This window comes from Pelobates fuscus, chromosome 10, assembly GCF_036172605.1.
Source record: "Pelobates fuscus isolate aPelFus1 chromosome 10, aPelFus1.pri, whole genome shotgun sequence".
Taxonomy (NCBI): domain Eukaryota; kingdom Metazoa; phylum Chordata; class Amphibia; order Anura; family Pelobatidae; genus Pelobates; species Pelobates fuscus.
In genome coordinates, this window is record NC_086326.1 from 129,765,736 (window position 1) to 129,792,502 (window position 26,767).

The 26,767-nt window shown below is 45.4% G+C and overlaps 1 protein-coding gene across 1 annotated transcript in view; it reads left to right on the forward strand.

Annotated features, from left to right (window-relative positions):
• The window catches only part of LOC134574801 (pulmonary surfactant-associated protein D-like), a 63,623-nt gene extending 38,865 nt beyond the window's left edge, over window positions 1–24,758 (forward strand). Inside the window, exon 4 of the mRNA XM_063433869.1 lies at window positions 24,379–24,758. Coding sequence (XP_063289939.1) covers window positions 24,379–24,758 — 380 coding nt within the window. The remainder of the gene's footprint in view (window positions 1–24,378) is intronic.
• Window positions 24,759–26,767: the final 2,009 nt, after the last annotated feature.

Here is a 26,767-nt window from a genome sequence, read left to right on the forward strand (position 1 = left end):
AGTACTTAGCCATCTACATAATAATTGTAGATTATGCTAGCTTTAGTGTACCTATAATCTTAATTTTATTAATGACAGGAGGCGAGTATTTGCTTAAGTCTCTCTTTACTAGAACTCCACAGCAGCACAGAAAAAACAACCAATCAGAAAAAAGTTAGATACTATAAAACTCCCCTCCCCATGCATCATTTCCTCTTTCAAGCTGCGACAAAAACAGAATAAAAGGCAGAGAACATCATGGGGAAGAAACGAAGTCCTAGACACGATGAATATAATGACGTCCACCATCCGAGAGTAACCGTCAAACTAGATAGTGTTGATGGACTGTAAGCTGAAACGAGAGAAAAAACAGAATCGAACAGGTTGATTATCCAATGAAATGTACTCTGAATAAACATGTAGGTACCCAATGTATCAACCAAATATGTAGATATCCCAACTCAACTTATGAAAATAAACATAGATATAAGAAACAGGCGACAGGTAGCGCACAGGTAGAGACAACAAACAAAGTTGCATACGTACCTGATTAATCCAATTTTTTTAACATAAAACAAGGGTGGGAAAAGAATGGGTGGGAAATACTCGCCTCCTGTCATTAATAAAATTAAGATTATAGGCACACTAAAGCTAGCATAATCTACAATTTTATAACATGACAGGAGGCTTCGTATTTGCTGTTTTAACGCTCAGTCCACAAATCCAACGCTGTTTGTTTCGCTGGTACCTATACTCGGGGTTACCCGAGCAATCCCAAATGGACTTTCCAACTGCGATAGATGACAATGCAGCGACCGATGGGAGCGCCAGTTGATGAAGTATCCCAAAAAACGGAAAAACCTCCTCTGCTGATAGATCCAATGTACATGGGGTTGCGACCTGTTACCTACCAGCTGGTCCATTGATCTGGCAAACTGAACCTATTAGCCATTTCCTCGCAGTCATAAAACTTCGAAGGTCATTTGCGGACTTAGAGCCGCGATAAGACACTGCCGCCATGTCTCAACTCTTGATGTATAAGGTCGCTCCACCGATCATGCCAGGGTCACCTGGCAATGTGGCCTAGCAGGCAGATCTTCAATCTCAAGTAATGCGTCTAAGACCACCACCCAATCGCAATAGAACCGAGTAGGACCTGTCAGTTCCTCCTGGCCTACTCGGTAAGATGTCTCCTCCGAGAATAAATATAATGCAGGCAAGAGAGCGATCAAACTAGCCGTATCCCAAGTGATTACACAGGTCACTTGGAATATTGGAATCTTCGGATGCAGTAGCTGTAAGGCTCCAAACGGGACGTCCATTCAGGGATCCGAACTGAACTTGTGTGGAGGAACGATGGTCGAACTATTCTGGGAGTAGCGAATTCAAGGAATAATCAAAGTGATGGGCAGAGCCAAACCGGAGTGCAGATTCCTAACCAGATATGTCCTCGTCTAAGAGTGAAAGGTGTCTGAGTAGGAGTCGGGGAACACCAGGTACCCCCATAAAGTCCTGTAGGCCTCCATGACGGTAGTTGAAAAATAGGTTAGTGCAAAACCAGAACCGAACGGCTCTCATGAGGGATAAATAAATTAAAGGCGGAGGACCCCCAACTCCGAACCCCGATCACCATGTATGCCTTCTGAGGAGATGTGGTAATCCTGTCATCTCATCCCAAGATCGTAATGGCCGGAGTACTCAATACCACCGGGGCTACCGGTCTTGCCATGTGATCCATGCAAACGATTTACCTTCAGACCAGGTAAAAGGCCTTCCTTAATCTTGTTACTCGAGCAGGGCAGTGCCCATTCACTCTATGAAGGTCTCCGTGTCACCTGTGACCTAAATATGGGAGAAACTGTCTACGCAGTTTTCCGCAATGGTCTGGATATCCAAAAACAGAAAGCAATCCTCTGTTTATATGGTGCAGAATATTCAAAAATCTGCACTCACGCAATACCTGAGGACCATCCGTTAGCTATATCCTCACCAGGAGTGTGTGCCAATAAGTGGGAGACTCCCCCCGTTACACCTCAGTGAGAATGTCTCGCGTGGGTTAGAGCGGTCTGGATCCAGTAGATCCATAACAGGAGATAGAATAGAGGGATCCAGTCTAAAATGTATATCATGTAACACTAGGCAGTCCTCTATAACGAAATCAGTAGTACGGACGTCAGATCCAATAGAATGCAGGAGGGACGTCCCTCTATGTAGTCATCGATGTCTCGCACAGGTACAAGCCTGTTTGATGAGCAAATGGCCGGCCCCGTAGAATGTCGAGTGTATGAGAGAATCGAGATGATGGAGGGTCGCACCCTCCTGTGTTCCAAACTAGAGTCCCAAGAGACTCGGGGTGACCAATCGCAGGGTACACCAGATACCAATATCAGTAGAAGGCTGGTGGCCATCTACGGCGAGAAACAACAATGAAAAAGAAAACTACCGATTGACCTCCCGGATCCCGTGCGCGCGCGCGGGGTCCAGGACGACCGTTGGTAGCCCGAGGAAAGCTGGAGACGTACTCCGCAATCCACAAGCGCCCGGGAGGTCGGGGGAGGTCAAGTCAGGCCTCTCGACGACCCGAGCGAAAAGAAAAAGAAGTCGCGAAAACGAAAAAATAACGTAGACAAGAGAAAGATACATAATTTCTAAGTCAGATAGAAGGCAAATAGCAGGCCGGAAGGCAAGACAGTTAAGCTCCACTGAACAGAGCCGGGAGCTAACCTAACGTGGGAAATAACTACCGATACCTCGAAGGATACCGGGAGGCAGATACGGAGGTAGATGTAAAAGACAAGGGAAAACACTGCGTTCTTCTTAGGTGTCTGAGCACCGATCCTTGCCTGTGCGAAGTTTTCCCCGGGGATGTATGACCGGGGTCCTTATAAAGAAACTCGCCATTCAGGTATGAGGTTTAGGGCCTACACCCTACCCACCATATTCAGATGGCCGTATACTGGTGTCCTCTTGGATAGTATGGCAATGGTGCCTGTCTAGACACCTGCCTATTTCCATGTCACTAGCGGGCAACGGCATTTCCTCAGTGATATTCCCCCCAGGCCTGTGGCCTGGAAGGGGTTCGGCACCAATAGAGCAGGCCCGTCAGAAGGGCACAGGTGGGCACAGACACAGCAGGCCGTCTTAATATGGAACAGACATAGCAGGCCGTCTCAATGGGCCCAGACCTAGCAGGTCGTTCCTATGGGCACAGACATAGCAGGCCGTCCTTATGGGCACAGACACAGCGGGCCGTTCTTATGGGCACAGGCATAGCATGCCGTTCTTATGGGCACAGACACAGCAGGCCGTTCTTATGGGCACAGACCAGCAGGCCGTTCTTATGGGCACAGACACAGCAGGCCGTACTTATGGGCACAGACACAGCAGGCCGTTCTTATGGGCACAGACATAGCAGGCCGTACTTTTGGGCACAGACATAGCAGGCCGTACTTATGGGCACAGACATAGCAGGCCGATCTTATGGGCACAGACATAGCAGGCCGTTCTTATGGGCACAGAACATAGCAGGCCGTTCTTATGGGCACAGACATAGCAGGCCGTTCTTATGGGCACAGACATAGCAGGCCGGTCTTATGGGCACAGACATAGCAGGCCATTCTTATGGGCACAGACATGGCAGGCCGTTCTTATGGGCACAGACATAGCAGGCCGATCTTATGGGCACAGACATAGCAGGCCAATCCTGGATTGTGTATTATTGTTATATTATGATAACATGTTATTCAAATAGCGCCCTCCGATTCCGTAGCGCGTTACAATGGGTATGGAGTGAGCAGTGGGGACCTCCGAGTTTCAGCAGAGGTCCCTAAAAATAGCAGATCCTCAGAGCATCCTGTGACATAGGACCTCTAGACGCCAACCCATAGGTAGCGTAACGCCGTATGAATAACCTGAACCGGGACTCGCAGTCCCTCAATGCCCAGCAGGCAAATAGTGGTATTCCATCCGTATTGGGTATAAGCGGAAGTTGTTCCAGTGACTACCATGTCCGTGAATGTAAGATACACTGAGCAATACTCTCCGTAAACTGCGAATTGGTATGCCCATGTTCACACAGATCTGTAGGAAATTTCTTATCATATTATAGATTACCCTCATCATACCACCTGAAGGGTATTGAAACCATGGGCACGTCCAGGAGTAGGGCTAACGATAGCCAACTCAATGAATTCCCCCGGGAATCTGGTAAAAAATTATGGTGTCAGCGTAGACTGGTCTCCCTTACCAGATTGAGTCAGAGCCAGGTCTGTAAGCGAGAAATATATGCCAGGGACAGAGAAATCATACCAGAGTAGTCTCACAGAGACTTCCAGCTGGGCAGAAAACAATATATACTGAGACGGAGATGAATCCTAGAGCTAACTGGCACTGTAAACCCTGTACAGAGTCTGTGTAACTGAGTTCATATATATCAGTAACTCACAATAACCTGTGACGTATCCCATCAGGCACTCACAGAAACCTGTAGATATACACTGACAGTAAAACTCACAGCGATCCGTGACATACACTGTCAGCAAAAACTCACATCAATCTGCGATATACACAATCAACAGAAACACTCAGCAATCCGCGCTATACACCGACAACAAACCCACAGTAAACCGTGATACACACTGTCGGTAAAACTCACAGAATCTGTGATATACACTGTCAGCAGAGCAAACTAACATGTGATATCCACTGTCAGTAAAACTAATATGTGATCTACGCTGTCAGTAAACCATAATGTGATATACACTGTCAGTAAACTAATATGTGATATACGCTGTCAGAAAACTAATATGCGATATACACTGACAGCAAAGCAAAGCTAATATGTGAGCTCCACTGTCAGAAAGACTAAAATGTGATATACACTGTCAGTAAAACTAATGTGATATACACTGTCAGAAAACTAAAATGTGATATACACTGTCAGAAAACTAAAGTGTGATATACCCTGTCAGAAAACCATGTGAGATATGCTGTCAGTAAAAACTAATATGTGGTTGTCAGAGAAAAACCAGAGCAAGAAAGAATATAGGCCAATAAAAAACTCACAGTATACTATATATCTGAAGAAGTGAAAAATGCCCTAAGACACACAGTAATCTGTGAGATATATGCTGCAAAAATATAGTACATAGGAGGAAGGGCATAGGATGCAGCACAGAGCCTTCCGTTCCACTCAAAACGGAAGGCAATCCGCCGGGGAAAAAGCAGGGTAACGATAGCCGTGATCCGACCACCGTGGGCGGAGGAGAGGCCGCGGGAAGGTGCACACTCCTCCACCCGGTCGGCCGCCTGCGGCTCTGAGAAGAAGTTGAGCGCGGCAGTCGGCCATGTGGTGGACGGGGCGGCCACGTGTGTGAGTGGAACGGCCGGCGGGTACTCGCGTCCGACCGCGAGCACCTCGGTTGCCGGAATGGAACTAGGGGAACGGGGAAATCAGGAGGCAGCCAGAGGCTAGTCTCCTGAAATCCCTATACCGCGCAGGCAGCCCGCGGAAAATGGCGGGCAAAGAGAGTGGGCAGTGAGGGGAGGGGGGGGAGACATGGCGAAACAGAGAAAAAAAAACCAAGAACTCCCCTAAAACTACCACATGAAAGGGAAGGAATCCCTAAGACGACAGGGGAAGCAAGAGCAAGGGAAGAAGAAATATATATATAAGCAGACAATGACACAATAAATAACATAATATATAGAAGTACAGAACACATGGTACTAAATAAAGGTACAGATAACAAATAAGTAAATATACTAAGAAATCAAATATAAATCCTAAAATATCATAATACAACCCAAAGCCACCCACATGAGCAGGAGGCAGTGGTACTCTGACCTGTACTGATGCGGAGCAGCAAAGAAAGAGGAAATGATGCATGGGGAGGGGAGTTTTATAGTATCTAACTTTTTTCTTATTGGTTGTTTTTTCTGTGCTGCTGTGGAGTTCTAGTAAAGAGAGACTTAAGCAAATACGAAGCCTCCTGTCATGTTATAAAATTTTATGTAGCTGTCAGGAGTTTCATTAGACAGAATCATGATAAGATTAGGTGCCCTCCAAGGCACAGTAAAGTATCTCTCTTACTAAGATATAGACAGCTCAGCTGTGTTACTTAAATCTGATTTATAGTGTATTATATATTATCTGTGTGCTCCAAGCCGGTATCTTGCTACAATTTCACTCACTACAGTGTGATATTTGATAGCCCACTTGGTGATGCTAATTGTTTACTTTTTTGTTACAAATTGTAGCTATTCTGTTATACTGTAGCTTGTGAGTCTAATGCAGAACACCTGTACAGTATTTTTCAGGTGTCTGATGTGGATAAATCTAGCCAGATATAATTGTCCACATAGATATATCCTAACAGACCACACAATACGAATACATTAGAGTTATCTCTGTATATACTCTGGTTTTGTTCTTTCACCCTTTTTTTTTTTTTTTTTTTTTAATTCTTTATTTTTTCTTGTGCATTAGATTTTACAACAGAGATACCTGTAGCGCCACGACAGCGTTTACAGGCGTTTCATTGGCATACAAAGTCATGGCATAACTTAACCGCACAATTTTTTGTTTTTAAGGATAGAAAAACACAGGCTATTAACACATTTAGGTTTATGAACATTCTGTGTGCTGGCTAGCTAATCCTGTCTATTGAGGCGGGTCACAGTGCTTTATTCATATTACAAGCTATGATTCCAGCCTGTACATTAGCAATTAGAGCCATTTTAACTTTGCCTAACTGGCTGAGAGTATTATCGCGGTTGCTCGTAAGTATGGTGTTAAACCGACGGCATATTGTCGTCAACTGAGCAAGTAATATATACACACATGGAGTAACATGAAGTAACTGGAGATTAGGTCTGCAATTTATGATAATCTAGGCATCATATTTAAGCATTTAAGGACGCATTAGGTGAACGACAGTGTAACATGAACGTATATGGCATGCGATTAATATTTAAGCAAATTTGCACAGTAAAACCTAGCATATCATAAACATCATTAATCAGTCTCAGGGAGGTCAGGCTTGGAAATATTGCGGGACATTGTCCTCTATGACTGCATAGCTTAGGTGGCGTGACAACGGCCCAGGCCACCGTGCTGCATTGAGAGTTCGTATAGGTCAGCCTACCCCTTCAGTCGTCTCTGGCAAGGCACATACTGAAAAGTCCCATGGGGCCTTGGCATCGCGGAACATGGATGCTGTAGAGACTTCTCCCGTGCCGCTGTTGCGTGTTCGGCGTCCTTTGAGTGTCGGGCTCTTGCTGGGTTTGGGCCTCACGCCTAGGGTTTGTTTCAGCTGGGTAGAGTTTCGCCGTCTTGGGGATGGGAGTCCTCCCTTGCCCCGGCGCCATGAGAGGGTTGGTGCTCGTAGGCCTCGAGCCCGGGATCTTGAGCGGCCCAGGGTCGCCCCTTTCGGGGTGGTGTGTGGAGCTTTAGTCGGTCGCTTGCGATATTTGTGAGCTGCTCTCCACCAGTGTGGCCGGCGCCTCTGGGGAATGCCCCCATTTGCTCTTTGTCCGGGAGGGCTCTGGACTTGACACTTCGGGGCTTGGGGCTTGGAGTTGCGGGTATCCCCAGACCTCCATCTGCTTCCGTCTCTGACCCCGGCGGGGATTCTTGGACATGGTGCATCAGGCAGCATGAGAGCCTCTAGTTTGGCCCAGAAGCTGTCGAAGATGATTGCAATGGAGTCTTTGGAGCGGACATCGGCTTCTATCATGGTATGGTGCGTGTGTTGCTTGTCCGGCACTCTCGTGTCGAGTTGATCCGCCATCTTGGCAGCTCCCTTCTCCGCTTTGTGTTGGGAGGTCATCGTGCCTGAAGCTTGTCGCAGGGTTAGGAGTGCTTCGTCTGGCGGGGACCGAGATGTCCCCCATCGGTCCAAAGGGGGGGGGGTGAGTTCGTTTCCTTCGCTTGCTGCGGTCGGCATCTGGCGGGAAGGCGGCAGTCCATCCCCAGTGCCACCGCTAGGCCTCAAGTTGCTGCCGCGGTTCCCTTTCGAGTTAGGTGCCATGGGTGGCATCAGCATATTCACAATTGCTTTCTCCCTTCAACGAGACTGGCAGTGGGTAGCTACCGGCCTCCAGATTCGCGTTAGGCTGTGTTTTTTGGCCCTCGTTGCGGGAGCTCGTGCAACGTGCGACTAGTCTCTTAGCCAGTTCGGCTCCGCCCCCCTTTCCCCCTTTTTTAATCTATTTCTATATATTTATAAAATATTTAGTTTAACTCTCATGCACTAAATTTTTTTGATGGATTTACATCCTATATGTTCAAATATAGGTTAATTCAGGGCATCTGTTTTTTGTGTTCAGTTGTAATTCCACTATGGTTAACCCCTTGTCCCATATGCCCTAAACATGGATCTTTGAGCTCTTTTAAAGATATACCCCCCCCCTCCCAATAAATACATGAATGAGAAAAAAAAAATCATTCAAGTAAAAAAAGGGAAAAAAAAAAAATTACCCGCGCTCTCTCCTTAATCCCTATGTATATTTAGACAAATGGAGGTTATTTAGTTACTCCAATGTCCATTGGAGGGAATGCCCGCCTGCCAACGTCAAGGCAGACCCCCTTAGCGGGTCATATACTGACCCTTCACCTTGCTTCCTTGAGCTTATAGCAAATATATCTCCACTGAGACAGAGAGGGGTATTTTTTATATCCACCCTTATATACTTATTAACACTTAATAGGGAACACATGGGATGGGCGGCTGCATTGTAACAAAGCTGTGTGATACAAAAAGAAAAGTCCTGCGCTCACTCCCATCACTCCTGGGCGGCAGCAATGACCACAGTACACATCAGCCCCAATATATAGTAAAAACCAAAGAAACAAAAAAAAGTTACCTGCGCTCTCTCCTTAATCCCTATGTATATTCAGACAAATGGAGGTCATGTATTTACTCCAATGGATATTGGAGAGAATGCCCGCCTGCCAACGTCAAAGCAGACCCCCTAAGCAGGTCCTACACTGACCCTTCACCTTGCTTCCTTGAGCTTCTGGCAAAGATATCTCCACTGAGACAGAGAGAGGTAATTTTTATATACACCCCTATATACTTGTTAACCCTTAATAGGGAACACATGGGATGGGCGGCTGCATTGTAACAAAGCTGTGTGATACAAAAGGGGATACAAATACAAAAAGAGAAGTCCTGCGCTCACTCCCATCACTCCTGGGCGGCAGCAATGACCACATGTGTTCCTTATTAAGGGAGACGTGAATTGGCCAGTCCTTCGTCTATCAGATCTTGGAGTATACCACGCATTCAAGCCGAACTCAGGAGAAGAAGTATTCCATTCCTAGCTACTGCCAGGAAAGCAGAGTTGTTTAGATTAATGCAGACACACTGACAACTCTGACGCAGGGGAAGGATCTAGCGGGAACATAAACATGCCCGATTTACAGACCATGATGAACTCTCTCCTATCACATATGGGCCAACTTAGAGATAAAATCTGTACGTGTCAGTGTGTGTCTGTGTATCTGTTTGTGTGTCTGTGTATGTATCAGTGTGTCTGTATGTGTGTGTTTATCTGTATGTGTGTCTGTGCCTGTGTGTCTCTCTCTCTGTGTCTGTATGTGTGCGTATCAGTGTTTGTCTGTATCTGTTTATGACTGTTTCTATGTAACTGCATGTGTGTACCTATGTGTCTGTGTATGTGTGCCAGTGTGTGTATATGTGAGTATATGTGCATACATCTCAGCATTTCGCCTACACTGCATTCATATGCCAATACGTGCAAACACACCTGTACATGCACTCACACACACTCCATACAAAAACATGCTTACATTCAAACACACAAACACTGCTCGGTGCTAAATACATAAAAAAAAAAAAAAACTGCAGGTGTTTTTTACATTTTTTTGCTGGGAGGGGTTGGTGGGGGGTTGCAGCATATCGGATCCGCCCCTGGTGCCAAATGCTCCAAGTACGCCCAGGGTTTTCTGACGGGTTCCACACTGGTATCCTAGCCTTACTTACCGGAATTGTGGAAAGTAAAAACTTGCCAGAGCAGAAATACAAGAATAGACCTTTCTGCATAGGAAAATAAAGTATTTAAATGCCGGTCCATAGTCAAAAGGCAGCAGGCAGGCAACCAGGCTCCTCCAATGCACAGTGGCGAGATTGGTCTCGTCATATCCTTCCATTAGTTCAAAAGTTTTCCTGCCCAAAACAGTTCCATAGATTTGGGCTGTGCGGTCTGTCAATTTCACACTGAAAAAATCACCCATTCAAACGTGCGTTCGAATCTTCGAACGGGACTTAGTCTCTGCAGCTGAAAACGGAGTGTAGGAGAAGGTAATGGTCAGCGTCAGGGCTTGAGTCCTGCAGGAACGCATGGGAACGGCGTTCCTGCACTTTTTCCAAAGCAGGAACGCCGTTCCCGTTCCCAGTCCTGCAGGACCTGCCCTGCTACCTGCACACAGGGGCCATCACACGCTGTGTTCCCTCTCCGGCTCTAACTCTCGCGAGACCACGGGTTACCATGGCAACGCTCCGCACAGGCGAGTCTCGCGAGAGTTAGAGCCTCAGAGGGAACACAGCGTGTGATGGCCCCTGTGTGCAGCGGCTGCTTCCCTCCACCGGACCACCAGGCGATCTCCCCCCTCCCTGACAAGGTAAGAAGCAGGGAGGGAGGGGGGGTTGGGGGCCCCTGCTGTTACTGTCAGATAACATTCTTCCTGGTGCTGTGGGCGGCCTCGGCAGATAACTGGCTGGCTGCTCTGAGTCTCAGACTCAGTGACTGATGCAGCAGGTAAGCTGGGGCCGGTATGCTGTCTGACTGGGGCGTGTGGTGCAGGGAGTGGGGGTGGGGGTGGAGCCCAGGGGGGGGAACGTGGAGGTGGAGCCCAGGGGGGGAACGTGGAGGTGGTAAGGCAGCCAGGAAGGAACCTTCTCCTCCTGCTCCGCAGGAAATCAGATCTCCCTCACTGCCTCTCCAGCAGGCAGCAGCCCTTCAGCACTGCCACTGTCTGACAGCAGGAAGTAGCAGACACTGAGTGTTGCTGTGCATCGTGCAGAGCAGAGTCCCCCCAGTCAGGCCAGGTCCAGATCATTGTGTATCCCCTCTTTGACCCAAGGTAAGCCAAAGTGAGGGGGACAACAAATAGGAAGGTGTATTGTTGTTGTTGTTTTTTGTTTTTGTTTGCATTGCATTGTTGTAGTATTTTAAAGTCCTTAATCCCCACCACAGTGAGTCCCTTGGCAATCCTGTGTGCTGCCCATCCCCCTTTGTGCATCCTTTCCTCCTGTTTGAACCCCTTTACCCCCTCTGTGATTCCCCCTTTCCCCCTTCTGTGCAGTTCTGTGATGTAATTCCAGTAAAATACAAGTTTAGCAGGCTAAGATTGCCACAAGGCATATGTATGTATATGTGTTTGTAGTATCAGTTAGTTAATAACACGTAGCTAAGATACTGTCATCACTGTACTGACCAGGTGCAGGAATGTAAGAACTGGAATTACGCGTCCCTCTCCTTTGTATCAGATGAGCCACGTGGTTAGACCGGATGGATGAGTTTAGACTCTATTCATTAAATAGGTTAAGGGTATGTGTGGGTGTAGTTAATTGTGGGAGGAGCTACAGTGCTATATAAGGAATGTACTCTATGTATTCAGTACTCAGACTTTGCTGTATTTTGGTGACGCTAGTCCCTCTGAGTCCCGATCGGTGATCCAATAAAGAATCTCTTCCTTCCTGAAGAAACCTGTGTCCATCTCTCTGTGCTTGGCTTCCGTCAGTTTCTCCGGTATCATTTGGTGCATTGGCCGGGAAGCTCATCGTTCAACGGTAGCTGAGAGGCAGAGGCGTGAGACGGTCTATCTTTGCCCACGTTCTCTACGGCTGCACCCCTGAACTTCTGCGTGGACCTCCCTTCGTCTCGGCGCCACTGGTCTGTTGTCCAGGAGATCATCGGCCTCTACGTGAGAAGTGCTGGGGTGTCCCCGTCGATGAGTGTGAACTCAGGTTCAGGAACGAGGAGGTAAGACAACTGCTGTTTTAGACGGCAGGACCCGCTAGGGGTATACCGATTGTGCGGTAGGCCCAAAGGGGTTTTTGAATCTGTATCTGCCCCCTCTGTCGGAGGGAAGGAGCGAAGGCGCACCGCTCGATCGAACGCTCTTTAGTCAGACCGTTTGATTTGGTTAGTCAGGCGGGGTCCAGGTGTAAGATAGCCCTAGCCGGACACCGGTGTCTTGTCTAGACTAGCGTTCTAGGGTGTATATTACGTTCGCTAGGTCGGAGGGACCGGGAGACTAAGCGGCGCCTGTGTAAATTCGGTTCGCTAGTTCTCATCCTATCTGGGCTAAGTGGGAAGGCGTGTAAATTTGGAACCCACTAGACTTTTGATAGTGCGACTAAGAGGCGCCTGTGTAAATTCGGTTCTCTAGCTCGCTATATATGTGGTGATTGGGCAGTGTGGCTAACCAAAACGGGTGTATATAGTTTTAGGTAGTCCATTCAAGGTACTGGCCAATAGTTTAGTTGGGAATTGTAAATGTGTTAACGATTGTTTTAGTAAAGTGTATATCTTGTTAGATAGCGCGAGCTCAGCCGTCTAGCGAGAGTGTTAATAGTGTGTTGCTGTATTATAGTGCACGGTACCATAACCCTGTATATTTACTGACATTATATAATAAGTACTAATCATTGTCGTCCATTGCATGTTTAACACCATAACCACTAATAATTGTATTGTGACCTTAACTTGTGCTTTGACCTATGCTAACCGTACTGTAACCGCTATTTGTAAAAGACGATGTTACTGGGGTGTGTTATAGACGGGTAATTCGTATATAGAGAATTATAGCGTGGGTGACTGTGTAGTTACGCCAAAGGGCATAATATTGATTATATAGTGACTGGTGTAGCAGCTGTGTGTGTACGGGAATTCCCTGAGTGTTTATTGTTATTGTGTACGTTTCACTTGGTAATCGTACCACGTGGTGCTGTTGCCAGAGGAAACGGGTGTGACTGTTGAATAGTACGCGTGTATAGTAATCGTTGTCGACGACGTTCCACTGTTAAATATGGGTGCGTCGCAGTCAACGATTCCGGATCCCTTAGGATGTATGGTTAAGAATTTTAAAAAGGGATTCAAAGTTTGTGATTTTGGGGTTAAGATGTCCCCTGTACGTTTGGTCACTTTGTGCACTAGGGAGTGGCCTACTTTGGTTGCGGCATGGCCGCCACGTGGCAGTTTGGATCCAACTCTGGTACAGCGCTTACACGTGGCTGTATCAGGTAGGCCTGAACTTTACGGCCAGTTTCCTTATATTGATTGTTGGAGACAGGCCGTAAATGACTCGCCAAAATGGCTCCAGACATGCCACGAGGAGCAGTGTCGCCTCATGGTAGCTAGGACTTGTTCGTCCACTAGGACTGGTGTTAGGCCCATTTTGGACACGCCCCCTGAGTCCGAGATCCCTTTGCCGCCCCCTTACTTTCCGGTAAGAGGAAGTGACGCAAATACAGGAAGTCCTGTAACCCTTCCCTCACTACCCTCATCCACTTCCGCTTCCTCCTCCAGTACAGGATCCACCCCCCCTCGTACTAAATCTCCCCTTCCGGAACCAGAACCCACCCCCATTAGAAACGAATATCCTGATTTGGCGCCACTTCAGACTTCCGGTCAAGCTTCATCTAGCTCGGCCCGAAGTGTTCTATTCACTACCTTTTCCCAAAACCAACCTCCCACATCCCCATACCCTATATCTCCCCGACCGGAACCCATGACTGACGCTTCCCTACGTAGCCCCATCCAAACCCGACAGTTGACTGGTGCCCAACAATTAAAGCACTATCAGATGCCTCTTCGCTTAAATCCCGGGTCAGCTTATATCGATGCCGCAGGTCAAATGGCACACGCTGACCCTGTCTTCGTATATGTCCCTTTCACCACTACCGACCTTTTAAACTGGAAGACCCATAATTCCTCGTATACTGAGAAACCACAAGCCATGACTGATCTGTTCACCTCAATAGTACAGACGCATAATCCGACATGGGCTGATTGCCAGCAGTTACTAATGACTTTATTTAACAATGAGGAAAGGACAAGAATAAATCAAGCAGCCATTAAAGCATTAGAAGATAGAGCCCGTGCTTTGAACCAAGCTAATCCAGCAGCATGGGCCGCAACACATTATCCCAACACTGATCCCGATTGGAACGTAAATGGTGCTGATATGGTTCAACTCAGAGCCTATAGAGACGCTATAATTGCTGGCATGAAAGCCGGAGGAAAGAAAGCCATTAACATGTCGAAGACAGTTGAGGTGATCCAGAAAAGCGATGAAGCGCCCAGTGTCTTTTATGACCGATTATTGGAGGCGTACCGCTTGTACACCCCCTTTAATCCGGAAGACGCAGACAATTCCCGAATGGTGAACTCCGCCTTTGTCAGCCAAGCTTACGGAGATATTAAGCGCAAGCTACAAAAGCTAGAAGGGTTTGCAGGTATGTCAATCACCCAACTAATGGAGGTAGCTAATAAGGTGTATATGAATAGGGAAACAGAAAGCAAGAAAGAGGAGGAGCGCAAGATGCGTAAAAAGGCTGATATGCTAGCGGTAGCGATCGCAGGCGTAGATAAACGGGGCCCAGATAGAGGCAATAATAGATGGAGTAGGGAGCCTTTGAGTAGGGATCAGTGCGCGTATTGCAAGGAAGAAGGGCATTGGAGGAACGAATGTCCGCAAAGAGAGCAGTACGAGAGGGTCCTACCCAGGGCAGGCTACGGAAACTTTAGAGGCAGAGCGAGAGGTAGAGGAGGTCCCGGAGGGAGTAATGGTTATAGAGGGAGTAATGGGAACAGAGGAAGTGTTAGGGAAGACAGGTATATTCCAGCAGCGCAAAGGTCTCGCGATAGAGAAGGTAGGGACTTTGTAGGATTGGCTGACACGGTCATGGAGGACTATTGATACCGACCGGGCTCCATCCCCCTTGGTCGAGCGGAGCCTATGGTCGATGTATCAATAGGGGGGAAAAGGAGTGCGTTCATGATCGACACTGGTGCTGAACATTCAGTGGTGACTAATCTAGTTGCTCCTCCATCTGGAAGGACTATTACTGTGATAGGAGCAACTGGAAGAAGTGCTGAAAGACCGGTTCTTAAAAGTCGACTCTGTACATTGGGAGGCCACGTAGTAAAACACCAATTCCTTTATATGCCTGAATGTCCAGTCCAATTGCTGGGACGTGATATGCTATCCAAATTACAAGCGCAGATTACGTTCCTACCAGATGGAACAACATCTTTAAAGTTTAATGGACCTTCAGGTATTATGACTTTATCCGTACCAAAGGAAGAAGAGTGGCGACTTTATACAGTGTTGACTAGCCAAAACCCTAGGAGTGATGAGACATTGTTTAACATACCAGGAGTTTGGGCAGAGAACAACCCACCAGGACTGGCCCGCAATATTCCACCAATAAAAATTGAACTGAAACATGGGGTTTATCCAGTGAGCCTAAGACAATATCACATTCCGCAGAAGGCTAAGAAGAACATCCAATCCTATCTGGATAAGTTCATACGGTATGGTATCCTAAAATTCTGTACTTCCCCCTGGAACACCCCATTGCTGCCTGTTCAAAAGCCCGGCACAGATGAGTATCGACCTGTGCAGGACTTAAGAGCAGTCAATGATGCGGTTGTTAGTATACATCCAGTTGTACCCAATCCATATAACCTGCTTGCTTTAATTCCGGGCGGGGCTACTTACTTCACAGTTTTAGACCTCAAAGATGCCTTCTTTTGCCTCCGAATTGCCGCAGAAAGTCAATGTATTTTTGCTTTCCAATGGGAGAACGCTGTAACGGGCTCAAAACGCCAAATGACTTGGACAAGACTGCCCCAAGGGTTTAAAAATTCACCTACCCTATTTGGTTCAGCCCTAAGTCAAGATCTATTGGATTTCGAGTCCATCCCAGGAGAGTGTGTATTGTTACAATATGTAGATGACTTGTTGATAGCAGCAGTTACAAAAGAAATCTGTCAGCAAGCAACGCACGATCTACTACACATTCTCTGGAAGGCAGGATACAAGGTGTCTAGAAAGAAGGCTCAGTTGTGTTTGCCAACTGTCAAGTATCTGGGGTTCCATATCTCTGAAGGTCAAAGAATTATGGGGCCAGAGAGAAAAGAGGCTGTCTGCCAAATACCAATACCCAAGAATAGAAGACAAGTGCGAGAATTCTTGGGGGCAGCAGGCTTCTGTAGGATATGGATTCCCAGCTATGCGATACTGGCAAAACCTCTGTACGCAGCTATCAAAGGTACAGAGCACGACCCCTTCCTATGGACCCAAGAACAACAAACGGCATTTGAAGATGTGAAGAAGGTTTTGATGAGTGCCCCAGCATTAGGTCTACCTGATCACACACACGACCATTCTACCTGTATGTACACGAGCAAAGAAGAATGGCTGTGGGAGTATTGACACAGTACTTGGGATCATGGCAAAGACCTGTTGCCTACATGTCTAAACAATTGGATGCAGTGGCCAGCGGACTTCCACCTTGTCTAAGAGCCGTAGCTGCAGCCGCCCTGCTAGTAGCTGAAGCCGATAAACTCACTCTGGGTCAAGAACTTTATGTACGAGTCCCACATGCAGTACAGACGTTGTTGGATTACAAAGGAAATCATTGGTTTAGTAATAGCCGTATGACCAAGTATCAAGCAATGTTGTGTGAAAACCCAAGAGTGCATTTAGAGACTGTAAACACCTTAAATCCAGCTACCCTTTTGCCACAACCTACTGAAAGTCAACATGATTGTTTGGAAGTAATGGATGAAGTATTCTCAAGTAGACCAGATCTTCGTGATTTTCCCATCCAGAACCCCGATGTTCAATATTACACCGACGGCAGTAGTTATGTGAAAGAAGGGATCCGCTATGCAGGATATGCAGTGACAACAATAGACAAGGTGATAGAAGCTCGGCCACTGGCGAAAGGAACATCAGCACAAAAGGCAGAATTAATAGCACTAACACGAGCGTTACAATTGGCTGAAGGTTTAAGAGTAAATATCTATACGGACTCTAAGTATGCGTTTTTAACCACTCATGCCCACGGAGCTTTGTATAAAGAAAGAGGACTACTGAATTCAGAGGGCAAAGAAATCAAGTACGCAGCTGAAATCCTACAACTATTGGAAGCAGTGTGGGAGCCGAAAGAAGTCGGTATTATTCATTGTCGAGCACATCTGAGAGGTGATGGTGATGTAACCAAGGGAAATCGGATGGCAGATAGTGCAGCTAAGCGTGCTGCTGAATCAGGAAGACAGGAGTATGTGGGGCATATAGCTGCTCTTATACCAACTCCACTGTCCCAATGGACTCCAGTTTATACAGCTCAAGAAGAGGAGTGGTTAAAGACTGAACCGGGAAAGTATCTGGAGAACAAGTGGTATCAGCTAGAAGATGGAAGAATAGTTATACCAGCATCACTAGCGGTAGAAATTGTCCAAAATTATCACAACGGGACACATTCTGGGAGAGACAGTACTGAAGAATCTCTTAGAAAACATTTCTACATACCAAGATTGTCCAACTTGACTCAGGCCATTGTACGCAGATGTGTAACGTGTGCTAAGAATAATGCAAGACAAGGACCAGTAAAGCCACCAGGAGTCCAGTTTATGGGGGGACTCCCCATGTCCGATCTACAAATAGACTTTACAGTGATGCCTAAATCGGGTGGACATCGTTACCTGCTGGTAATTGTGTGCACCTATTCAGGCTGGGTAGAAGCATGTCCTACTCGTACAGAGAAAGCAGGAGAAGTTGTGAGATTCCTGCTACGAGAAATAATACCCCGATATGGACTACCCTGTTCTATAGGATCGGACAATGGTCCAGCTTTTGTTCACCAGTGCCTACAACAACTGACTCATATGCTTGGTATAAAGTGGAGGCTTCATACTGCATATAGACCCCAGAGTTCTGGTAAGGTAGAGAGAATGAATAGAACTATAAAGAACCAGTTGGCTAAAATGTGTCAGGAAACCCAACTTAAGTGGAACGTTCTCTTACCCATAGCTTTATTGCGAATCCGCAGTACCCCTACCAGAAGGATGGGCCTCTCTCCTTTTGAAATCATGTATGGGCGACCACCTCCCGTACTTGGTAACTTAAGGGGGGACTTGAGTCAGTTGGGAGAAGGAATTACCCGGCAGCAGGTTGTAGAGTTGGGTAAGACTATGGAGGAGGTACAGAAATGGGTACAAGATAGATTACCTGTGAATATTTATCCCCCTGTTCATAGTTACCATCCAGGAGATCAAGTGTGGATTAAAGAGTGGAATAATGTACCGTTAGGGCCCAAGTGGAGAGGTCCTTATGTTGTTCTTTTGTCTACCCCTACAGCAATAAAAGTAGCAGAAGTGACTCCGTGGATACATCACTCCAGGGTTAAACCAGCAGCAGTCGATTCTTGGCAAGTTACAGCAGATCCAGAGAATCCCTGCAAGATCCGGTTAAAACGCACTACTCAGTCGGAGTAACGAGGAATTATTGTGGATTACAAATTTTATTGTTACAGGTGTGAGTGAGAAGGCCATAATAAAGCCTGTCCGCTTACCATCACATAGTGTATAAGCCAGGAAAGTCTCGAAGGGACACCTGTGAAGATGAGCAGAACTCCATTCCCTGCAGCCCTCACATCCTGGAAGCTGAGGTTCCATCGCACGGACGAAGACTGAGGATGACGGCGAAAGATGTGCTTTTGATAGTGTTTATTTATATGTGTTTTTATATTCAGGAAGGTAGAGGTACCGACATTCCTAGCTGTGAGGTATATGCAAACCAAGGTTAAGTGATGCCTCAAGTAATTGTGAAATATCAGAGGCATCAAAGGGGGGAATGTGATGTAATTCCAGTAAAATACAAGTTTAGCAGGCTAAGATTGCCACAAGGCATATGTATGTATATGTGTTTGTAGTATCAGTTAGTTAATAACACGTAGCTAAGATACTGTCATCACTGTACTGACCAGGTGCAGGAATGTAAGAACTGGAATTACGCGTCCCTCTCCTTTGTATCAGATGAGCCACGTGGTTAGACCGGATGGATGAGTTTAGACTCTATTCATTAAATAGGTTAAGGGTATGTGTGGGTGTAGTTAATTGTGGGAGGAGCTACAGTGCTATATAAGGAATGTACTCTATGTATTCAGTACTCAGACTTTGCTGTATTTTGGTGACGCTAGTCCCTCTGAGTCCCGATCGGTGATCCAATAAAGAATCTCTTCCTTCCTGAAGAAACCTGTGTCCATCTCTCTGTGCTTGGCTTCCGTCAGTTTCTCCGGTATCAGTTCATTCCCCCCTTTGTGCAGCCCCCTTCCCCCACTTTGTGCAGCCCCCTTCCCCCTCTCTGTGCAGCCCTCTCCCCCTTGTATGAATCCCCCTTTTTCCCTCTGTGCAGTTAATTTCCCCCTCTCCCCCCTCTGTGCAGTTAATTCCCCTTTGTGTGAATCTCCCTTTCCCCCCTTTGTGCAGCCCCCTTTCCCTCTCTGTGTGCAGCCCCCACCCCCTGTGTGAATTCCCCTTCCCCCTCTGTGCAGTTCATTCCCCCTTCTCTGTGCAGCCCCCTTGCCCTCTGTGTGCAGCACCCTCTGTGTGCAGCCCTCAGTGTGTGTGTTAGTGTGTGTGTCTGTTACTGAGTGTGTTAGTTTGTGTGTGTCTGCTAGTGAGTGTCAGTGAGTGTTAGTTTTTGTGTGTTTGTTAGTGTGTGTGTTAGTTGTGTGTGTCTGCTAGTGAGTGTCAGTGTGTGTGTTTGTGTGTCAGTGAGTGTGTTACTGTGTGTGTCTTACTGAGTGTGTTAATTTGTGTGTGTCTGTTAGTGAGTGTGTTTGTCAGTGAGAGTGTATGTATGTCGGTCACTAAGTGTGTCTGTCAGTAAATGTGTGTGTCTGTTAGCTAGTGTGTATGTGTCTGTTCGTAAGAGTGTGTGTGTGGTAAAAACCCCTTCAGCACTTACCTTTCTCCAGCGCCGGGCTCCCTTTGCGCTGGGGATCTCTCCGCCCTGATCCGCCTCTCAGCTCCGAATGCGCATGCGCAGCGAAGCCGGGAACGCATTGAAACTGCCCATAGGAAAGCATTACTCAATGCTTTCCTATGGACGTCCAGCGTCTTCTCACTGTGATTTTTCACAGTGAGAATCGCGGAAGCTCCTCTAGCGGCTGTCAGTGAGACAGCTACTAGAGGGTGGATTAACCCTTAGTGAAACATAGCAGTTTCTCTGAAACTGCTATGTTTTCAGCTGCAGGGTTAAAACTAGAGGGAACTGACACCCAGACCACTTCATTGAGCTGAAGTGATCAGAGTGCCTATAGTGGTCCTTTAAGTCTATGTGTATCTGCATGCACTGGCTTACATCACGCGGTCACAGGGGTCGCACCATGTGTTGCGGCCCAGGCCCGTGCAGAGTAAACGTGTGGGGGGGTTTCACAGATCAATTTTCGCACCGGGGCCCCATGGATCGTGTGTACGCCACTGCACACACACGCAGAGATCATCCAGCACACACACACACATCCTTCAGCTCACACACACACAGATCATCCAGCGCACACACACACACACAGATCATCCAGCGCACACACACACACAGATCATCCAGCGCACACACACACACAGATCATCCAGCGCACACACACACACAGATCATCCAGCGCACACACACACACAGATCATCCAGCGCGCACACACACACACAGATCATCCAGCGCACACACACACACAGATCATCCAGCGCACACACACACACACAGATCATCCAGCGCACACACACACACACAGATCATCCAGCGCACACACACACACAGATCATCCAGCGCACACACACACACACATCATCCAGCGCACACACACATCATCCAGCACACACACACACACACACATCATCCAGCACACACACACACACATCATCCAGCACACACACACACACACATCATCCAACACACACACACACATCATCCAGCACACACACACATCATCCAACACACACACACATCATCCAGCACACACACACACACACATCATCCAGCACACACACACACACACACATCATCCAGCACACACACACACACACATCATCCAGCACACACACACACACACACATCATCCAGCACACACACACACACACATCATCCAGCACACACACACACACACACATCATCCAGCACACACACACACACACACATCATCCAGCACACACACACACACACATCATCCAGCACACACACACACACACACATCATCCAGCACACACACACACACATCATCCAGCACACACACACATCATCCAGCACACACACACACATCATCCAGCACACACACACACACATCATCCAGCACACGCACGCACATCTTCCAGCACACACACACACTGCATTCATTATACACACCCTGCACTCACTACAAACACACTACATTTATTATACACACTACACTCACTACAAACACACTACATTCATTATACACACTCTGCACTCACTACAAACACACTACATTTATTATACACACTGCACTCCCTACAAACACACTACATTCATTATACACACTCTACACTCACTACAAACACATTACATTCACTATACACACTCTGCACTCACTACAATCACACTACATTCACTATACACACTCGGAACTTACTTCAAACACACTACATTCATTATACACACTCTGAACTCACTACAAATACACTACATTAATTATACACACTGCACTCACTACACACACTGCATTCATTATACACACTATGCACTCACTACAAACAGACTACATTCATTATACATACTCTGCACTTACTACAAACACACTACATTCATTATACACACTCTGCACTCACTACAAACACACTGCACTCATTATACACACTTTGCACTCACTACAAACACACTACATTTATTATACACACTGCACTCACTACATTCATTATACACACTCTGCACTCACTACAAATACACTGCATTCATTATACACACACTGCACTCACTACAAACACACTACATTCATTATACACACTCTGCACTCACTACAAACACACTACATTTATTATACACACTGCACTCACTACATTCATTATACACACTCTGCACTCACTACAAACACACTGCATTCATTATACACACTGCACTCACTACAGACACACTGCATTCATTATAAACACTCTGCACTCACTACAAACACACTACATTCATTATACACACTCTGCACTCACTACAAACACACTGCATTCATTATACACACTCTGCACTCACTACAAACACACTACATTCATTATACACACTCTGCACTCACTACAAACACACTACATTCATTATACACACTCTGCACTCACTACAAACTCACTACATTCACTATACACACTCTGCAGTCACTACAAACACTAAATTCATTATACACATTCTGCACTCACTACAGACACTAAATTCATTATACACATTCTGCACTCACTACAAAAACACTACATTTATTATACAGACTGCACTCACTACAAACACAGTACATTCATTATACACACCCTGAACTGCACTATATGCATAGGAGTGTAATTTTTTTTTTTAGGGGGGGGGGGGGGGAATCATGGGTGAGTTCCCACACTTTTTTCTCCAGGACTTGACCCCTGGTCAGCGTGTTGGTTGAAATGTGTAGCCGATTTCAGTTCCATGGATTTGGCTACACATACTGCTGACCTTGTTCGAATGAACAAAGATGGCCGCCGCCACATGTTCGTTCGTCGAATGGCTGCCACTTCGACACTTCGGCTGCATCCAAAGTGCCAATTTAAAGCTGCAGAACTGCTCCAATACAATTTAAAGGGGCAGCAAGAGTATTTTAAAATCCAATCTGCTAAAATAGTCTTTAACAGGCAATATCTTCCAGGGGCCATAGTCTTAAAGGGGCATTGTTCACCAAAGTCACAATGTGCCCACCGACGGTTCTTAAAGGGCCATACACCGTCCGATAACAGTCCATAAGCCCAAATGCTGATTTAAGAGGGTACAATCTCCCCGGGGCCATAGTCGCAGGGGTGGAGGCAGGCGCGCAGGCCTCTCCAGGACAAAGTCACAGGCTCCATCAAATGTTCCTAACAGTTCCAGAAACCTGTTGGAGATTAGATGTGAGGCAGGTACTGACATTAACATCTGGTGATCCTGCTCGAAGATTTCCCCATAATGGGATAGGTCTTCATGGTCTAATATCAGAAGTATCTGACGAGACACCTGCTAAATGCTGCGATAGCATTCATTTCCATCAGATGGTGCATGACTTATGTCGCTACAACTTGGCAGTGGTTGACCAAACTGGAAGAATTGTATGACATGGAAACTTTCACTGCATCTCTTCATGGAAGGTAGGAAAGATGTGCACAACTATGGGCTCCTAGGACAGACTACATGGGACTCCTTAGTTGGGGCGATGGGCGCTGCGGATGCCGAGACAAGGGCTCCATATCCGGCATTGCTTTCACCCCGTATTATTTCTCACTCTTTTAGTTTTCTTAACCTTTCCCCCTAATTCCTTTCTCATTTTTTTTTTTATAACCTTTTCTTTATCTTATAACCTCGCCTTTTATTCTATAAAATCCACAAGGAGTGTCACGGGTGATAGTGGAATAAATAGCAGAGGTCTCAGAATTGCTTTAAATGGATGGCGAGAGCGGTGCCTCTTACACGAGTACTCCACTAAGATTATTTGTTGTCCAATGCTTTCACCTCTGCAAAATTGTTCAGACTAAAGTATTTTATTTGTATTACCTTGAATAACTTGACATAAACACAAAATATGTATCCATTCTGCATATAATAACTTGGTTTGAGTTGACGACTTCTCAGTGTGTGTCTTGTTTGTTGACAAATATTTTTATAAAACAAAAATAAAGATTGTCAAACTTACAGAGGTATTTTAGATTTAGATCAGGGGTAGGCAACCTTTAGCACTGCAGATATTAAGGACTACGTATATAATTCTCATAAGTTGCTGGAGGTTGCCTACTCTTCGTTTAGCTGATGCCTTTATACACATTTTTATTGCATTAATTTTATATATTTTGTTACTTGCCATTTTAGATATGTAGAAACTGATATATTTGACATTTCCCAGGATATTTTTAGGTCCAGCATATATGACTATCCAGCAAAATAAGTTTATTGGAAACACCTGCAGAATATGCCAGAAATCTTAATTTCTTCAATATGTATTTTTTTTTATTTACAATTTGATATAGTTAAATCTTTTTTGTAATCTGAATAATCTATGATTCCAAGTTATGTCACAGAATGCTAGAAACATTTTATTGCTGTGTAATATTATTTCATAAAGCTAAATATTAAAGTTGATACATGTTTTATTTTCTTTAAGCCCTGGTCTTCTCTAAAGGAGCAAGCAGTGGTGACAAAATCTATATTACAAATGGCAAGGAAGCAAATTACAATGACGGAAAAGCAATTTGCTCTTCAGCTGGAGGACAGCTTGCTTCACCAACGAATGCAGAAGAGAACCAAGCTGTACTATCCTTGGATTTACTCAATAATAAGTCTGCATTTCTTGGTATTAATGACATTCAGACTGAGGGAACTTTTAGATACCCAAATGGAGTGATAATCCGCTTCTCTAACTGGTATACTGGTGAACCCAATGATACAAGTGGGAATGAGGATTGTGTAGAAATGTATAGTTCAGGATTATGGAATGATAGGAGTTGTGCAGAAATACGACTTGTCATTTGTGAATTTTATTAAAAAATACATTTTCTTTTGTTTATAAAAGTAAAATTTTTAGGATGATTTAAAATGATAACATTTTATAGTAAAATAAATGAGTACACTTGAATAATACGCTGATTAAAATAAATGCCAATTAAATCTTGGTTATTTGCACAATGATTAAAGTTACTAGCCTTTCTAATGAATAAATTTTAAGTATACAGCATCTATATTTGAATCATGATTTGTTAACAGTGGTAGAGTTGCTCTGCTCCATATTTTATCCACATGAGTAATATAATTGGAGTTGATTTTTTATTTATTTTTCCAAATACATGAATTGGTCTTAACTTTAGCATTTACATGGGCAAGTTAACTTGTAAACTACAAATTCCATAGTACATGTAATCCTATGTTTATTAAAAAGTTTTTTCCAATATGGTAATGTTGGAAGGGTTTAAAAGGGACCATATGGCTGCAAGTCAAGAAACCTAAACATATATGAGCCATATTTGTCTCTTATAGATGTCTGCAATTCTCATAACAATGAAATGGTAGTGCCACATCAGTTTTATACCCTCAGACACTTTTGATAATACACACAGATACAAATGGTATGTTTCTGCACTAGAAAGTTGCACTAGAAAGTTGTATTTGATGAGTTCTCCAAAGAAATCTTTATGTCTAATGAACAGCATGCATACAGCATTGCATATCAAATCCAAGATACCATTAGAAAAGTAAGATTAAACAGCTATCTATAGTGTAGACAACCCATCAATAAAAAAGGCTGAAAAAAGGAGTAGCAAGGATACAGGTGGATAAAGGTAAGAAAAAGACAGAAAGGCAAGTATTTGCTAAAACCTCTCACTGTCCCTAGGTTAACACAATATCCCAGAGACACAGATACCTGCCTATCTCTCAGCACACCTAAGATCTGAGGGCCAAGAAAAATAAATAAACCTCTATAAACAGAGAAAACAAACTTAAAGATGATAATAAATATATAGCATAAACGAGTATAGTGCCTATACTACTACTACTACAGTACTTCTGCCTATACCTCTGCACACTTAAAAGACTGTGCTGCCAGATAAATGCAAGCGGGTAGATCTATAATCCTTTATGATGGGAGTGTCAGGATTACAAGTTGATCCAGCACGCAGTACTGTGTCACACCTAGGACTAAGGATAATGTATAACGTATAACCGGACCTTAGAATGGCCGGACTTAAAGTCTCCAAGAATAGTCAAAATACTTGTGAGGTCAGGGACACAGAATCAGACACAAAGATGAGGGAAAGCCAAAAGTCAAGAATACCAGATATCAGGGAAGTCAAAACAAAGCCAAAGTCAAATACCAGAAAATCACGTTTAGGAATGAACTCTCGGATAACCATAGGCATGAAACCACGACGGGGCAATGAGCCAGAGGGGAATTTGATCCAATGGGCTGTAACCGGCCTTTGACCCCAAAGGCAATTACTAGGTTTCCATGTGCATGATTACTTTTCGGCACAACTTTTCCTGTCAGGATGGTAATGTTTCTTGGCACAACTTTTCCTGTCAGGGAATAAGAAACAGGGTTGATTCTCCTAACCACACGAAAAGGACCAAGGAACCTCGGAGCAAACTTCATGCTGGGAACCTTCAACTTGATGTTGCGTGAGGATAACCAAACCCGATCACCCACCTGTAAACTGGATTGGCACTCCACAGTTTATCCGCATGAAACTTAAAGCGAGCAGTTGCAGTTTCAAGAGCAGAGTGAACCTTAGTCCAGGTGTCACTAATAGAGGTAAGGTGATCATCCAGAGTAGGGATAGCCGTATCAGAAAACATCAGGGAGAACAGCAGGATGACGACCTATATTGACAAAAACGGACTATGCCCAGATGATTCATGGGTAGCGTTATTCCGTGCAAATTCGGCCCAGGGCAATAATTCAGCCCAGTTACACTACATGTGTCATGGTTGTGTCATGGTTGTGGAGGGCATTCAATAAACAGTTGGGCATTGAATTGTCATTTTCCTCTGCTTACCAT